The sequence below is a fragment of the Octopus bimaculoides genome, chromosome 16, assembly GCF_046866305.1.
Source record: "Octopus bimaculoides isolate indiv1 chromosome 16, ASM4686630v1, whole genome shotgun sequence".
In the NCBI taxonomy this organism is placed as follows: Eukaryota; Metazoa; Mollusca; class Cephalopoda; order Octopoda; family Octopodidae; genus Octopus; species Octopus bimaculoides.
Genome location: NC_142943.1, coordinates 30923646 through 30942271, shown reverse-complemented (window position 1 = coordinate 30942271; position 18626 = coordinate 30923646). Strand labels below are relative to the sequence as shown.

Below are 18626 nucleotides of genomic sequence, written 5' to 3'. Positions count from 1 at the left end.
TACATGTATACATATGTGTAGATGTATATATATATATATAGATGTACATGTAATATGTACACATATATACATATATATATACATGCATACAGATATCTATACATATATACACCCATCACACACATACACATGGACACAAACACACACATTAGTCATTTGTTTTCTTATCCAAAACTACGTCAAAAGTACTGAATGGATCTTTATGAAATTTGGAAATTACATTCTATGCATAATGGCCATAACTCCCATGAAAATTCATATATTTTTGATGTTGATGAAATTTTAACCCGAACATAACAGATGAGCATTATTTGTAATTCAACGGTACAACAGTGTAAGACTACCCTTTCAGATATACTTACATTGTGATTTCTGCAATGTGGTGCATAAATTGTCAAGTAAATGAGACTCATCTTTGCCTCCACTGATTCACTTGCAAAGTGTTGAGTAAAATTATTTCGTTGCAGACCTCCTTTGAGTCTTTTTATCATCACTGCGACACACATAGTCCCCAGTTGGTAACATTGATTTCAAGGCCTTCCCAGATGAGAGACTGGTTGTTCTAAGACATTTATCGATTGTAAATTTTGTCTGCAATTTGGAAATTATATTCTATGCATAACGGCCATAACTCCCATGAAAATTCATATATTTTTGATGTTGATGAAATTTTAACCTGAACATAACAGATGAGCACTGTCTGTAGCTGGTCTTCTCTTGGAAGAGCCCCGCTTCTTACATGGACAACTGTATGTTGGCTGCTCAAGAGTGGGCAGCAAAAAAAAAACCTATTTGCATATGCTCCACAAGGGAAAACAAGGAACATTGTTTACAATGAGGTGTTATAATCACAACAGCAACAGAGTATGTACATGATCACCTTCTTTTACGAAACTTCATTGACTTCCATATATTTATATTGATATACATATATATACGTGTGTTTGGGTGCGTGTGTGTGTGTATATATATATATCTATATATAAAGATGAGAATGTGTGTCTGTCTGTCTGTGTGTCTGTCTGTCTGTGTGTGTGTCTGTCTGTGTGTCTGTCTGTCTGTCTGTGTGTCTGTCTGTCTGTGTGTCTGTCTGTCTGTGTGTCTGTCTGTCTGTGTGTCTGTCTGTCTGTGTGTCTGTGAATCCCTAAAACTCGAGAACTACACAACTCTCTTTCACAAACCCAGTGAAAATACATATATTTCATGTCAAAGAAATTCAAGCAATACATATAACACCAAAGTTAAAAACATTCCCAACAATTCCACAATCCCCAACCTCCAGAGCTATTGAAGAAACTGTTATCATCAACTAACCAAGATTCCTAACATTTGCAAAACAAAATTAGACAATACGACACTGTACTACAGATGACATCATTTGGAACCACAAGAGATTTAACTGAGGCAGCATTCATCCAAACTTTCAAGATCCAACCTCAGATTTATCATCGCATTGTCTCTCTACTACCTCTGTCAAATGAATCACCAAAATTGGCCTTTCATTATTTATAATCTGTACCTGTTTGTTTGGTTATGAAATAAAATACACAAAATGTGTTTCTGAATTATGTGTATTTACTTTATATACATATGAGTTGAAAACTTTCTTCTAGCATTCCACTTAATATCTATGTTCCATGCTGGCCTGGATTGGAGAGTTATTAATGTAGAAATATGGTATTGTAGCTACTAACAGTTGAGGGTTGCGTAGTCTAGACGGCGTTTTTAGATTTCATTATTCTCTTTAACCCGGGCAACGCCGGGTATTTCTGCTAGTATATATATATATATATATATATACACATATATATATAATTATTCACTCCCTGTTAGTATACGCAGATTCTCTGCGGTATCACTTGTTGCGCACATGGTAATTTCTTGAAGGAAGGACAGTTAGACTGGCTGACCGAGGTGGATTCGGTTATGCTTTCAGATCTGTGTTGGTGTGGAATGTTACTCGTTCATGCTTGCACAGTTTGCTAGCATAGTCAAATTTACTGCTGGAATACAGTATTGATGAAGGAAATTGAGTATCAATCATAATCCAGAAACGCGTCTACTGTTAACCTTCGGAATGGTTAGTTTTTCATTGTTTTTTTCTTCTTGTTTTTACCTTTGTGAGTTACAAGTGATGCTATCTGTGGGATTCTCAGCTTTTTTAGCTGCTATTTCTGAACTTCGGTATATGGTGAAGCAAATATTTGCTGATCCCTTAATTATGTTTATACACATTCATTTCATCATGTTGAACTGTTAATTTCTACACATTTTTTCCCTCTCAACTCTTTCTGTTGAAGAGCACAGACTCAAAATGTCAAATACTTTTCCATTCTTTCCGAGCATCAAACTAACACACCTGCTTGTTGTTCTCTCACTTGTCTTCATCTTTTGTTATCTGTAAATTTGTTTGAACTGTGTATGTGTGTGTGTATATATATATATATATATATATATATATATATATATATTTTAGACAAAATGAGATAACAAAGCCAAGGCTGTGTAAGCACAAATTCTTCCACCCCTTTTAAATTCTTTCATAAATCTAAATGTAATCTCATCCCCCACGAATAGCACCCACATACAAATTCTTATGATCATTAACACATACCCCTTCTATATCTCTATAACTCTTATTCTACCTTATGTCATACCTTTCTTCTATCTACCTTGCCTCATCACAGTATGAGATAAATATTAATTCTTTAATTTATTCTTAATTTATTTTTAAACCATAACCTAATAAATCCCCTAACTAACTCCCACTCATAAATGATTTAGCATTCAACTAGCGCTTCCATTCTTGACTACCTACATACTCATAACCCCATTACTAAAAATATACATATGCACATGTACATACATATACAATGGGTTACTTTCAGTTTCTGTCTGTTCTATCAAAATCACTCCCAAAGCTTTGGTTAGCATGGGGCTATAGTAGCAGACACTTGCCCAAAGTGCCAACAGTGCTTCAATAGTATATTCCTGTAATCTTTGCTAACATAACTCCACCCCTCAAGCAAAAACATAAAAATGAACAGACAAACGAATGAATTAATTAGGTTTTAAGATGAATAATGTGAAGAGAAGGATGTTGAAATAATGAGCTATTCTTTATTTTCTTTCTAATTTTCTGTTTTGTCTTCCTCTTCAGAACGTCTTTCACAGCTTGATGATCCCCCACCCTTGGCCATTCTTCCAATATATTCACAACTTCCTAGTGATTTACAAGCGAAGATTTTCCAGAAAGCTCCAGATGGCATCCGGAAATGTGTGGTTGCCACAAATATTGCTGAAACTTCTCTGACAGGTGATTTGGTAAATTATGGTTATTATGGTATAAGTGTGGGAGATTGGAAGTAGGTGTGGCACATTGCAGACAGGTATGATGTGTTGTTGACAGGTTTATTGTGGCCAGGTGTGGTGTGTTGTGGACAGGTGTGTATGTTGTTACCAGGTGTGGTGTGTTGTGGCCTGGTGTGGTGTATTGCAGACAAATGTGGTGTTAACAGATATTGCACACACACACACATACAGCATTGTTCACTGTTCACACACTTCTCGTAGATATATACATGTAAGCTGTCTGCTGTTCAGCTACATATGAATAGATACACTCATCCAGCATTGTTCCCTCCCTCTCTCTATGTGAGAGAGAGAGAGTCAAAGAATATTTCCCAATGCTTGTGTTAACCTTTGCTAAACTGTTCATCTTTCCAGTTGATGGTATTATGTTTGTCATTGATTCCGGTTACTGCAAACTAAAAGTGTTTAATCCCAAAATTGGTATGGATGCCCTTCAAGTATTCCCCATCAGTCAGGTAAGTGATGTTTTGCAGCTGTTTCCCATTAGTCACTAATTTGATGTTCTCCAATGTTTCACACTTTAAAAAATGCAGTATATAGAGATGAGTGAGTCCTAGATAATCATGATGGGAGCACCTTTTCCATTGTTTTGACGAGGAGGTTTTTCCCTCTTTCTCAAAGACTGTCATTACTTTCGAGACAGTACTTCTTGATACACCAAACATTTCAGCCATATGAACACCAACAATTTGACCTCTTTAAAAGTCTGTAAGAGCTGACATTTTAATGAATTTTAATTACCTTTTTCTGATGGTATCTGAAATTTTAGCAAAACATATTAAGCAATACTAATAAATCAAAAAGCATAGAAATAAACAAACTTTTGATGGTTTTATAGATATTTCAAAATTTTGATGCTATGATGCTAGGTGTTTCCATTATTTTGTCCAACCCCTGTATTGTTGGCTTTAAATAAATAAATTTGGTTACATGTAGGGAGTACTTTTTGTCTTCATTTGTTAACCCAAATAGATAAATAAATTATACATATATATGTAAATATACATACATACACATATTGATATATATAGGGATATATGTAATTGACTTACCCCTCCCCGCAAATTGCCTTGCACCAAAATTTGGAACCATTATTGATACTATGATTTACTAATTTGCATAATTACCACTGTCATTGACTACCAGACAATCTAAGTAACACCTGTATCCTGTCTTATATCTAGGCCAATGCTAATCAGCGATCTGGACGTGCTGGTCGAACTGGACCAGGGTAAGTTAATTTGTCTTCTTCTGAGACCACCATCAATTTGGTGCTGGGGTAGTTTTAACATTTCTGCTTATTTTGTGACTGTTCATCATCATTATTGTAGAACATGTGGCAGCTGTGTAAAGATCGCCACCTGGTGGGATGAGATGATTAGATGTGGCTGTTTGAATGGCTGACTGGAAATGAACCTGTTTTGGCACTGAAGGCCAAAAAACACACACATACAAAAAAAAAGTGAGAGAGAGAGAACAAGGGAACCATTTAAAAGTCTGATGTCAAATAAGTCAGCATTGAGTCAGCAAAACCAAAGAGGTTGGTAGTGCCATAATGGCTGTGCCAAAATGTCTCATACTCTTTGTATGATATATATTGAACACAGAATGGAGAGATGCAGACATTAGCCACCATTGCAATTCTCAGATCTAACAACAAAAATTGATAGGAAAAGACCACTGTCTGGGCCTCTGTGCATCAGAAAGGCCTTGAGCTATCCTACAGTTGAACCTTCTGGTCACTTGTCAAAAGGATCACTCCCAACTTTGCAGAATCCTATTCTCTTCCAACTATCAAATCAGGATGGTTCTGTAAGCACCCTTCTCCCTTTGCTGTCTGCTTTACATCCAATTCTACACTGTACACATTTGACAAATCTCTAAATCTATTCCCTTCCAGGTCCACCACCTTGCTTACTCACTGGCCAAGTATAAATGTCTTTCCAGTTACTTCAAACTGACATGGCCATCTAATAATGTCCCTTTAGGGCATTTGTCTTGTCTTGTGAGTTATTTGGTGATCTCACTGGTGCTGGAGCCTTGTAAAAAGCACTCAGTACACTCAATAAAGTGCTTGGTGTCAGGAAAGCATCCACCAGATATTGGCGCTTAGTGCAGTCCTCTGGTTTCCTGTTGAACCATCCAACCCATGCCAGCATGGAAAACAGCTGTTAAATAATGATAATGAAAGTAGTCTCTATATTCACCAAAGCTTTCTCTCTCTCTCTCTCTCTCTCTCTCTCTCTCTCTCTCTCTCTCTCTCTCTCTTTCTCTCTCTCTCTCTCTCTCTCTCTCTCTCTCTATCTCTCTCTCCCTCTCTCTCTCCCCCCTCCCCCTCTCTCTCTGGTTTATATCTTGATCTTTGAAAACAGAACGATACATCCCATTCCCAAGAGGGGCAACCCCTACCAACTATTGTTCTGTCTCACCATACCTCAAAGGCTATGGAGATAGCCATTAACAATGTCACTTTAGAATGCTTTGAATTTTTCTCCTAAATGATCACAAATGAGACTTCCATAAACCTTGGTCTACTGGAAAACTACTTCCCTATGTCACCCACCACCTGCCAGCTCTTGTTCTTGAGAAATTTGATGACAGCAATGTTACTCCCCTTGATATCAGTGAGACTTTCAGTTGTACCTGGCATACAAATCTCCTTTCAGAACTATCTGCCTGCAGACTCCTTCCATCTCTCATCTCTTGGATTGGTAACTTCCTATCAAATTGCACTATGAATTTATTTTTCTCTCATATTTTTATAAACTCTATGGACACAAAGGAATTCTGAAGTCAATCCAGTGTCATATAACTCCATACTGTTGATGACATCAGGTAGCCAAACACTGTAAATGGGCTTTAAACAGCACACTACAAAGTGTATACCTAAATATAAAATTAGTACTTCTTTTTCATCATCATCATCACCATCATCCTTTTATGTCAGATTTCCATGCTGGCATGGGTTGCACAATTTGGCCAGAGCTGGGAAGCTGTACTAGATTCCAGTCTGATTTGGCTTGGTTTCTATGGCTGGATTCTTTTCTTAGAAGCAACTTCTTTACAGAGTGTGTTGGGTGCTTTTAATGTGCCACCTGCACAAGTGCAATTTACATGGCTCTGGCACATTGTGTGTGTATGTACGTGTGTGCAGGCATGGCTGCATTGTTAAGAAATGTGCTTCCCAATCACATGGTTTCAGGATTTTGAGCACAGTCTTCTGTAGCCCCAGGCCAACCAAAGTCTTGTGAGTGGATTTGACAGGTAGAAACACACACACACTTTTGTCTCTGACAATATTAAGCCAAAGTGGGTATTTCAAGTGAAAGATGTCAACTGAATGACTAAAATTTCTTGTTGTCGTAATGGTGTGAATCATATCTGTTATCTCATGGTTGGTTGTAAAACAATCTACCATAGAATAAATCTCTCTGTCAGAGGAGGAGATAAGGTACACTTTGAAAAGATAAAACACAAATGACTAGTAATCCTCATTTTGTACTTTGGTAAAATATAATCACATTTTCTTTTTTTTTTGTTAGTAAGCATGACATGAGAGGTGACAGTGAAGGGGTAGGAGAGCATGGGGGAAGGAATGCAAAAAAAAAATAATAAATCACCCAACAATGGATACACCTTCGTCATCATCATCATCATCATCATCGTCATTGTTATCAGCATTGTTGTCATCTTTATCACCTTCACCATCATTATCATCATTGTTATGTTATCATCATCATCATCATCTCAGTACAAAGCTCACTGTTGTGTTGTGGTATTACACTTTTACTTGGTGGTAGTGTGGATGTTTAAACCTAGTCTAGACCTCCTCGACCCAACCACAACAATCCCGTTTAGAGATGTCTAGGGCTATATCTAATTTGTCCCTCTATATTCAACATAGCTGCTATTTCTAGCAGATTGGGCTATCCTCTACAGGATTCCTCATTGTTGCTGTTAGTTGTTTAACCCCAGGTCAATCCTACACCAGCAGTCCTATAATCAAAAGCATTCCAGCTGTGATTATCCTGGTTTGTTTCCTTATGTGAATCAAATTCAAGACCACATTATCCAATATGTCCTTTTCTAATCTTGTAGGGAGAGATTTGAAGGCAGTTTTGCTGCTACTTTCACCAGGTTGAGTGACCTTATAGAGGTTTCTTGGTTGTTGTGCTTTTGTTGGAGGTGTTGGTGTTGCCAGTGGAGATATTGGTGTTGGTATTGTTAGTGTTGTCATTTGCCTTGGACACACCAGCTTTCTCTTCGATGATTTCTAAATGTGGACATTGATATTTGTCACACTTGATGACTTTCCTTAGTAGCACCAGCTCACAAGCTAAAAAGATTCATGGAAACAGCAGCCAAATCTCCTTGAAATCTCACCCTAATGTTTATAAAAAAAAAGAGAAACTGAAGGACACTGAAAATAATGCAGTCCTATAAACAGTATCTTTTATCTTTTATTTGTTTCAGTCATTAGACTGCGGCCATGCTGGGGCACCACCTTCAATTTTTAGTTAAACAAATCAGCCCCAGGACCTATTTTAAAACCTGCTACTTATTCTACCGAACTTATTCTGCCGAACCACAGGGATGCAAACACACTAACACCAGTTGTCAAGCGGTAGTGGTGTGACAAAGACACACACACACACACACACACACACACACACACACACGATGGGCTTCTTTCAGTTTCCATCTATCAAATCCACTCACAAGGCTTTGGCCAGCCCCGGGGCTATAGTAGAAGACACTTGCCCAAGGTGTCATGCAATGGGACTGAATCTGGAACTATGCAGTTGAGAAGCACCCTTTAGCATTCAGATTATTCATAGCTTGTGTATTTTCCATAAGTATGGTGTCTGGTATACGTGTGTATGTGTGTGTGCACATATATAAAAATGTGTACCTACATGTAGACATACACATAAAATCATAAGTGATAGAGAAATAAGAAAATTCTGTTGCAAGTTTTTAAGTTACAAAACAATTTGTTGTGATATTAGAATTTTCTTATCTATATATATAAAAATGAGAATGTGTGTCTGTCTGTCTGTCTGTCTGTCTGTCTGTCTGTCTGTGTGAATCCCTAAAACTCGAGAACTACGCAACCAATTTCATTCAAATTTTACACATGCCTTACTTAGGGTTCCAGTTGTATTTATTAACTTCTTGCAGAGTTCGAGCAACATAATATCTCCTCCACTATTTAAGTATTACGTGTCAAAAGTGAAACAAAAACACTCATGTCAAATACTTTCACTTTAAAAATGAAACTATTCCACTAACTGAAACAATCACATTTGATACTGTTGTGACAGATACTTTCACAGAGAGAGAAAGAGAGAAAGAGAGAGACAGAAAGAGAGAGAGAGAGAGAGAGATGTATATGTATACATATACATGTATATGTACACCATTTCGATACTGTAATGACAGATACTTTCAGAGAGAGAAAGAGAGAAAGAGAGAGAGAGATGTATATGTATACATATAAATGTACACGTATATGTATATATATATAGATCTATACATACATGTATATGTATACATATGTGTAGATGTATATATATATATATATATAGATGTACATGTAATATGTATACATATATACATGCATACAGATATCTATACATATATACACCCATCACATACACATGCACACAAACACACACATTAGTCATTTGTTTTCTTATCCAAAACTACGTCAAGAGTACTGAATGGATCTTTATGAAATTTGGAAATTATATTCTTTGCATAACGGCCATAACTCCCATGAAAATTCATATATTTTTGATGTTGATGAAATTTTAACCCGAACATAACAGATAAGCATTATTTAGAAAATGATGTCACACGTTATTGAGGCTACCATTCTTTCTGGATGTGCAAAAGGGGATGACGTCTTTATTCCAAGAATTCCTCTTACTTCATCAGGAGCAGACATTCCTTTTACATTCAGAAGACTACAATTCCCCCTTCGTGTGACTTTTGCCATGTCCATAAACAAATATCAGGGTCAAACACTGTCTGTAGCTGGTCTTCTCTTGGAAGAGCCCTGCTTCTCACATGGACAACTGTATGTTGGCTGCTCAAGAGTGGGCAGCAACAAAAAGCCTATTTGTATATGCTCCACAAGGGAAAACAAGGAACATAGTTTACAATGAGGTGTTATAATCACAACAGCAAGAAAGTATGTACATGATCACCTTCTTTTACGAAACTTCATTGACTTTCATATATTTATATTGATATACATATATATACGTGTGTTTGGGTGCGTGTGTGTATATACATCTCTATATATAAAGATGATGCGTAGTCTAGACGGCGTTTTTAGATTTCATTATTCTCTTTAACCCGGGCAACGTCGGGTATTTCTGCTAGTTGTTAAATAAAATTTCATCAAACTATTTCTCTGTCCTTTATGACTTTATAAACTCCTTATCCTTTTCTCTTATATATTACTATATATTCTCTATGTTTTGTGAAATGACACTTTAAGGAGCTTTTTTCATGAGTACTACCATATTACTTGAAATCATATGTTGTGACTTAAATTTAGATATACACATAAGTATATATACGTACATATATTTATATACACACATGTATGTAACCTATGTAATAGGCATACAAAAACAATTTAACTTTACTCTGTACATTGAAAATATGTCAAGCATTCTTAATTGGGTTCTTGTCAGCAGTGTTCACATCTTTTAATCAATCCAAGAGAAACAAGTAACCAATCTGTTTAGTTACACAACAAATCCAGTAACTTCAGAGAACTGGGGTAACTAATTTGCATACCATAAGTGTTTAACACTTAGTTTAATACCAGCAGTCAATATATATGTATGTTTGCTTATGTTATCTTTGTATGTGTATATATGCATATATACTTTTGCCTATGTGTGAGTGCATTTGTGCATACAATGTGTGTGTGTGTGTGTGTCTGTCTGTCCATCTATCTGTCCATCCATCCAAACAACACTTGCTAGCTAGATTGTGTGTTTGCATATGGGTATGTATGTCTGTCCGTCTGTCTGTCAACCTACCAAGCTATCCATCCTTCCATACACCAGCTAGCTAGTATGTGTTTGCATATGGGTAGGTGGGTGTGTATGTATGTATATACATGTATATATGTTTATGCATATGTGTATACACACATACACAAGTGAAAAAATTACAACGGAATCCAAATAATTGCTCTTCATAAGTTTGTGAAGAAAGACTAAGACAAGATAGATTTGTTTGTTCTATTGTAGATGACCTTCAAGTTTCGTTTGTGAAAGGTCTCTTTGATTTGTTGAATAACTTCATTAATGTTTGGTTCATTTCAGGCAATGTTACCGCCTATATACTGAAAGACAGTATAAAGATGAAATGCTGGTCACTTCAGTTCCAGAGATCCAAAGAACAAACTTGGCCAATGTTGTATTGCTTTTGAAATCCCTTGGGGTCCAAGATCTCTTGCAGTTTCATTTTATGGACCCACCTCCACAGGTAAGCTTAATTACACAATTATCGTTCCTCTGTGATTCTTACCTATCTTTTTCATTTTGTTTTCAGACAAGAAGTATTCTTGAGAATGTGGAATAAGAATACATACATAAATGTACAATATATCATCACCATTTAATGTCTCTGTTCCATGCTGGTATGGGTTGGACAGTTTGGCAAGGATCCAATGAGTGAAGGACTGTATTGACATAGTTTCTATGGCTGGGTGCCTTTCCCAATGCCAACTACTTTACAGTGTGTAGTGAATGCTTTTTTCATGTCACTGGCACTATTGAGGTCACCATGTTGCTCACAAGTCAACAAATCCATGGACGGAGGATGTTACCTCTGTATGCTTGATGGGGTTAAGATATGAAAGAAAAGGTTGGAGTAGAACAGGTTCTTGATGTGTGTACATACACACACACACACACACACACATGCACACACAAGGCGGTATCAAAAAGTTCCCAGACTAGTTCTGTAGCATGCCAACAGATGGCAGCACATGGTTGTGTGCACAGTGAGAGCTAGCAGTGTCCTTCATGAGGCAGTGAGCCATACCTGCTGTGTTTGGTTATAGGTCTGCTGTATCAAGGCTGCTTTGCAGCTATACAGCAAGAACAATGAAACATCACCTAAGAACTCTTTTGTTATTAACATACAACCATTCTTTTTGATAATTTATATTTAAAGTCTTGTTACATACATTGTATCTTATTTGTGTCTCTCTCTTTCCACAGGACAATATACTGAATTCTATGTATCAGCTGTGGATTCTTGGTGCTTTAGACAACACAGGCATGCTTACACCACTTGGCCGTCAAATGGTAGAATTTCCTTTAGATCCTGCCTTATCAAAAATGCTTATAATTTCAATGGAGATGGAATGTAGTGCTGAAATTCTTGTAAGTATTCAAATTACTTATTTATCTTTTATGCTGCTGTTGTTGATGTTGTTATTATTATTATTATTAAGGTGGCAAGCTGGACAAAATACTTTGCGATATTTTGTCCATCTTTATGTTCTGGGTTCAAATTCTGCTGAGGTCAAATTTACCTTTCATCCTTTCAGGGTCAATAAAATAAGTACCAGTTGAGGATTAGGGTCGATGTAATTGACTAAATCCCCCCCCCCCCCCCAACTCTTCCCAAATTTCAGACCTTGTGCCTATATCAGAAAGGATTATTGTTATTATTAAAGTGGTGAACTGGCAAAATCTTTAACACATAGGATTGAATACTAAGCAGCATTTTTTTTTTTTGGCTCTTTATGTTCTGAGTTCGAACACCACTGTGGTTGACTTTACTTTCCATCCTTTCATTGTTGATAAAATAAAATATCAGTTGGACTCGGCAGGGGTTGATGTAATTGACTTACCTCCTTCTCCGAAAATTGCTGGCCTTTTGCTGAAATTTGAAATCTTTATTTGTTGTACTCTAAAATTTTGTCCTAGTCAAACTTCTACATTATTTACATTGAAGGTGATTTGACCAGGTGGTTAGAGTCTTGGATAGAATACCTCGTGGTATTTATTCTGAATCTTTGCACCCCAAGTTCAATTCCCACAGAGATCAACTTTACCTTCCATCCTTTAACCTTTTAGTATTTAAACTGGCCATTTCTGGCCTAAATATTCTACCTGTTTTATGTTCAAACTGGCCAGATTTGGCCACTCACACCTACCCTACAATGTCATTCTAAAAAAAATTATCACATCATCTGTTGCTCAAAACTATGAGATAATGTATGATTAAGTCAAAACAATGTAAATAAATCAGCATTACATTTGACAAAATTATCTGAATGCTAAAGGGATAAGGACCCCTCTCCCACCCTGGGTGGGGGAGGGGTCCTTATAAGATTTTGTTGCTAAAATTTATGTGCATTAAGTTGGTTATACTTCTACAATACACAAAATAGTTTAACAGTTTTTTTTTTTATATAATTCCTAAGATTATTTAATTACAAAAATATAATGGGATTTTTTAAACATTGAATGGCTAGGACAATCCATCTGAAGGGAATAAGAATCAAAGAGGTCTGTAGGTAAAAAATGGTTGAGAACCACTGCTTTAAGGGGTGGATAAAATAGTGTAACAGTCCAGTGCAGTGGATTGGTAGAACTTTGGGGTAAGATACTTTGTAGTGTTTGTTCAGCCTTTTTGTGTTTTGAATTCAAATCCCACTATGACCTATTTGGAGTATGAAACTTAATTTGTCATCTAGCTTACTTGATGACATTAGTCGTTGGGTGCCTTTAGCAGGGTCCCTTCCATTGCAAGCATTCAGGTTAGATCTCTGATTTAAAGATAACTCCCTCTCTCCCGCTTGTCTTGAAGGTCTTGCCTTGCTCCTGTTGATTAGAAGATAAAAAATAATGTATGAAAAAATATAAAAATAAAGAGAAAATTTAAAAGGAATATTTTTATTTTAGATTTATTATTAATTTTTTTTTCTGTAGTAAAATTCTTCCTTAAATGTTCTAATGTAATCTTTTGGCATTCAAAAGTGCTGAGTTCTGTTATAAAGATTGTGAATTTTGTTCAAACTGGTTTTTTTTATGACCTTTTTCAAGAGGTTACCATGTATTGCATCCAACCACTCTCTGTTTTTAATATTCAGGAAATCACATTTTATTTTATCATTTCATCATGAATGCATCAACTTAATCTAACACCAGTCACTATCATGAAATGAAGAGGAAGGAGACCTTAGACAAGACTCTCTACTCTATATGCATACATTGTTTTTACATCTGACATTGTTAGTATTATGTATGGTGAAAGTTTAAACAAAAACAATTTTTGTATTCAATATCCACCAATGTTCTGACATAAAAGAAAATGTTTATAGATATGTAAGTTGGTTATTGTTAGGATTTTCTGGAATTTCTACACTAGTTTGAGGTAGTTTCTCTACATTTTGATATTGTGAGCTTAATTTATCATCATCCGACTGAAACCCTTGATTGTGATTTTCTTGTGGTGATGCCAGTTTAGCTGGTACTTTCTTGTCATTACTTTGCTGAAGATCAGATTTCTTTACTGGTTTTGTACTGATCTGCATATCGCTGTTTAGTCTATGGTAGTTCCGATCTTTACACGTGATATAAATTAATCCAAAAACACAAGGTATTAATGCTAATAACCCTGCCACAATTCCTGTTATTATGTTTACATCCTTCATGAAAACACTGATACATTTTTTTGAAATGATATCATCATCTCTGTCCAGAGCATTGACACATATGTGGTACGTGACAAATGCAGAGTCAGTATCAAAGGAATACTCATGTTCGTATTTCAGTGTAATGTCCTCGATCTGGTTTTCTGATGAGTCACTGATCGAAACATGGAAGCTATTCACAATCAAACTTGTCATCCATTTAATTCTCACTCGGCCTTTCTCAATTTCGGTGCTAACATTCAAATTGGAAGAAGCATCAGAGTTGATATTTGGATTCCAGTTGTCACAAGTTTGGGGCTGGCATTTTAATTCCAAACTATTAATGAGTGCTTTGTCTATCTCTTTGCTGGAATTCCTGCAGGTCTTGATGTGAACTGAAGAACCATACATGTTTATAATTGAATTCAAATGACAGTTACAAGGCAGAGAATTATGCTCAAGGTTTAAATTTTGGATGTCTTTTAGATTGTGGAATGGACACTGATCAATTTCCTGTAGTGAACAGTTACTCAAGTCAAAGTTTTTCAAATGGTACGGCAAACGGAGAGAGTTTATAGATTTTGTCATATTGTTTCCTTGTAGAGAAAAATTTTTCAATGATAAAAGTTGAATGAAAGCATCTGACGAAATCTCGGTCAGTTTATTATGACCGAGGTCAAGTTCATTAAGGTTTAACGGGACTTCACTGAACATATTTTTTGATAGGGTTTGAATTAAATTTTCAGACAGATCCAAACTGTTGAGCTTAGAAAGGGACAAGTGGCCATAAATTGTTTGAATTTGATTTTTTGATAAATTCAAACTTGAAAGATTTTTTAGATTGCTAAATGTTTTCAGTTTGATCTGTTTTAATTTGTTATTAGACAAATCCAGTTTTTCCAGATTTGGACAATCCTGGAAAAGGCTGTCAGAAAGTTCCTGTATTTTGTTATTTTGTAGATGTAGATGTAGGCTGTTTGTTACTATTGGCTTGGTTAGATAAATAATTTCATTCGAACTGATATCTAGTGTTTGCCATTTTGGGTAGCTGAGTAAACTGTAAGGAAAATCTAACAACTTGTTGTTGGATACATTTAGTCCTTGAAGATTGGGCATCGACCCGAGGTTGATAAGTATGGTATCATTTTGGTTTTGAGTGAAATTTAGTTGCAGGATAGTGTTGTTAGTAATTGAAATAGAGGAAATATTATTATATGACAGTTGAAAGAAGGTGACATTGCTGTAGGTACAGTTGAAGCATTTCAAGTTCATAAAGTCTGGTGAATAATTCAAAATATATGATGTTGTTAATGTAGCGCCAAACAGCCAAGTAACAATCAGTGCATGTCGCAGCATTTTTCTGTAGAATGGTATCTGCTGGAATAAAAAAAAACCAAAATAGTTGAAAAATAAAAAACAGTTATATGATAGAAGAGCAGAATGAAATAAGTGGAGCAAAAGCACACACAAAGATGAAAAGTGTTATTGAAGAGGTCACAGATGTGTGATGAAAGATTTCCAGACAATGGACATGAGTTAGAATAAGAACAGCAATAAACCAGTGAAGAACAAATATATAGTGCATGTGTTTATTTTTATGTGGCACAAGCACCCATGAGCCCACAAGATTAGGATCACTTGGCTGAAGAGGAATACAGGGGACATACCTGTATGTAAGGACAACCACAATTTTACTTAGCTTGACGTGTCATATATATTGTTGCATATATGTACATATATATATATATATATTACTTGTTTCACTTATTTGACTGCAGCTATGCTGGAGTGCCACCTTTAGTTGAACAAATTGACCCTAGGGCTTATTCTTTGTAACCCTAGTACTTATTCTATCTGTTTCTTTTGCTGAACCACTAAGTTATGGGGATGTAAACAAACCAAGGTCAGTTGTCAAGCAATGGTGCGGGGACAAACATAGAAACAAACACACAAATATATACTTTATATATATTGCCAGAAACACTTCTGGTCTTTATTACTTTCCCATTCTTCTTGTGTTTTGTAGCTTTAATACAACTCACGTGTCCCTTGTACAGTTGATAATCCTTGGTAGCTTCTAAATGCCCAAATGTGTGTACCCTTGTCTTGACATTATGTAATAATTGCAAATGCACATCAGTATCATACAAGTGTCTTTCATTTCTAGTCTTTCAAGGAAAACATCTCAGGTAATGAGGAAATATTACCATGCTTGGAAACAGGTGAGGGTTGATGACAGGAAGGGCATCCAGCCACAAAATAGTCTGCCTCAGTGAATTCCATCTAATCCATGCAACCATTGAAGAGTGGATGTTAAATGATGATGATGTTGATTGTATATATGGCTGTAGGGTTATAAAGTTCACTTTGGAACCATGTGGCTTAAGAGTTCATTCCCAATATGTTGATACTATCAGCTGCTATCTTTTATTGTAGCTGTGGGTTGACCAGAGCCTTGTGAGTGAAATTAATTAGATAGAAACAAGAAGAAGCCTTTCATATATTCATACACACACACACACACACACACACATTATAGATATATGTTCATTTAATGTTTGCTTTTCCATATTAGCATGGAATGGGTTAATTACTTGAAGTAGTATTTTATAGCCAGACTAACTAATTTCAGATTAGAGGCATGCATGTGCGTGTTTGTGTATTTCCTTTGTCTTGACTTGTACGTGGTGATTGTAAACAAAGGTCAGTTAAAACCACTTTTCATTTGTTTGCAATCCTCCATGAAATTATGTCTCACCAATGAGTCATTTGTCGTTCAAAAGATGGGGAAATATCAACCCTGAATGGAACACCAGTCTATCACAAGGTTACTCATTTTTGCCAGTTGAGTGAACTGGAACAACATGACATGAAGTCTTTTGCTCAAGAACACAATGCACTACCCGGTATGGGAATCAAAATCATGATTTTGCGATCATGAATGCAATCCCCTAACCACTAGGCCATGCGCCTTCACTCAAATTTGTTTATTGTAATTTTATTTTACCTTCAAACACAAAGATTATAAAAGAAATAGTTTATGATAATACAAAACACACTTGTACATTTAACGAACACTTTAAAACAGAGGCATGGCTGTGTGGTAAGAAGCTTGCTTCCCAACCACATGGTTCTGGGTTAAGTCCTATTGTGTGGCGCCTTATGCAAGTGTCTTCTACAGTAGCCTTGGACTGACCAAAGCCTTGTGAGTGGATTTGGTAGACGGAAACTGACAGAAGCTTGTCGTATAGATATGTATATATTCATGTGTGAGTGTCTTTCTGTCTGTGTTCCCCCACCATTGTTTAATAACCGATGTTGGTGTGTTTATGTTCCCATCAATCGAGCAGTTTAGATAAAGACACCGATAGAATAAGTACCAGGCTTACAATGAATAAGTCCTGGGGTCGATTTGTTTGGCTAAAATTCTTTAAGGTGGTGCTCCAGCATGGTCACAGTCAAATGACTGAAACAAATAAAAGAATATATATATATATATAAGTCAGTAAATAGTGGGGTTGTATTAACCGCACGTGGAGAAATAGGAAAATGAAAAAAAAGCCAGAATGCTGAACTGGAAGCATATTTTAATAAAGATTTTTTCTAACCGGTTTTCATTGCGAAGAAGCAAATTATCTTCTTGATAATTTGCTTCTCCGCAATGAAAACCGGTTAGAAAAAATCTTTATTAAAATATGCTTCCTATTTAGCATTCTGGCTTTTTTTCATTTCCTATATATATATATATATATATATACATATATATATATATATATATATATATATATATATATATATATATATATATATATATATATATATATATATATATATACATATATATATATATATATATATATATACATATATATATATATATATATACATATATATATATATATATATATATATATACATATATATATATATATATATATATATACATATATATATATATATATATATATATATATACACCATATATATATATATATATATATATATATACATATATATATATATATATATATACATATATATATATATATATATATATATATATATATATATATATATATATATATATATATATATATATATATATATATATATATATATATATATATATATATATATATACATATATATATATATATATACATATATATATATATATATACATATATATATATATATATATATATATATATATATATATACATATATATATATATATACATATATATATATATATATATATATACATATATATATATACATATATATATATATATATATACATATATATATGTACATATATATATATACATATATATATATACATATATATATATATATATATATATATATATATATATATATATATATATGTATATATATATATATATATATATATATATATATATATATATATATATATATATACATATATATATATATATGTATATATATATATATATATATATATATATATATATATATATATATATATATATATACATATATATATATATATACATATATATATATATATACATATATATATATATACATA

At 34.6% G+C, this 18626-nt stretch overlaps 2 protein-coding genes across 2 annotated transcripts in view; one reads left to right on the top strand and one right to left on the bottom strand.

Annotated features, from left to right (window-relative positions):
- LOC106878466 (pre-mRNA-splicing factor ATP-dependent RNA helicase PRP16) overlaps positions 1-18626 on the top strand; it is a 73485-nt gene that overhangs the window by 19318 nt on the left and 35541 nt on the right. Inside the window, exons 15-19 of the mRNA XM_089364397.1 lie at positions 3161-3316; positions 3727-3827; positions 4557-4603; positions 10722-10884; positions 11625-11789. Of these exons, the coding sequence (XP_089220523.1) occupies positions 3161-3316; positions 3727-3827; positions 4557-4603; positions 10722-10884; positions 11625-11789 (632 nt within the window). The remainder of the gene's footprint in view (positions 1-3160; positions 3317-3726; positions 3828-4556; positions 4604-10721; positions 10885-11624; positions 11790-18626) is intronic.
- The window catches only part of LOC106878478 (uncharacterized), a 25793-nt gene continuing 20461 nt past the window's right edge, over positions 13295-18626 (bottom strand). The window contains exon 2 of the mRNA XM_014927696.3: positions 13295-15427. Coding sequence (XP_014783182.2) covers positions 13733-15406 — 1674 coding nt within the window. The 5' untranslated portion in view covers positions 15407-15427 and the 3' untranslated portion in view covers positions 13295-13732. The remainder of the gene's footprint in view (positions 15428-18626) is intronic.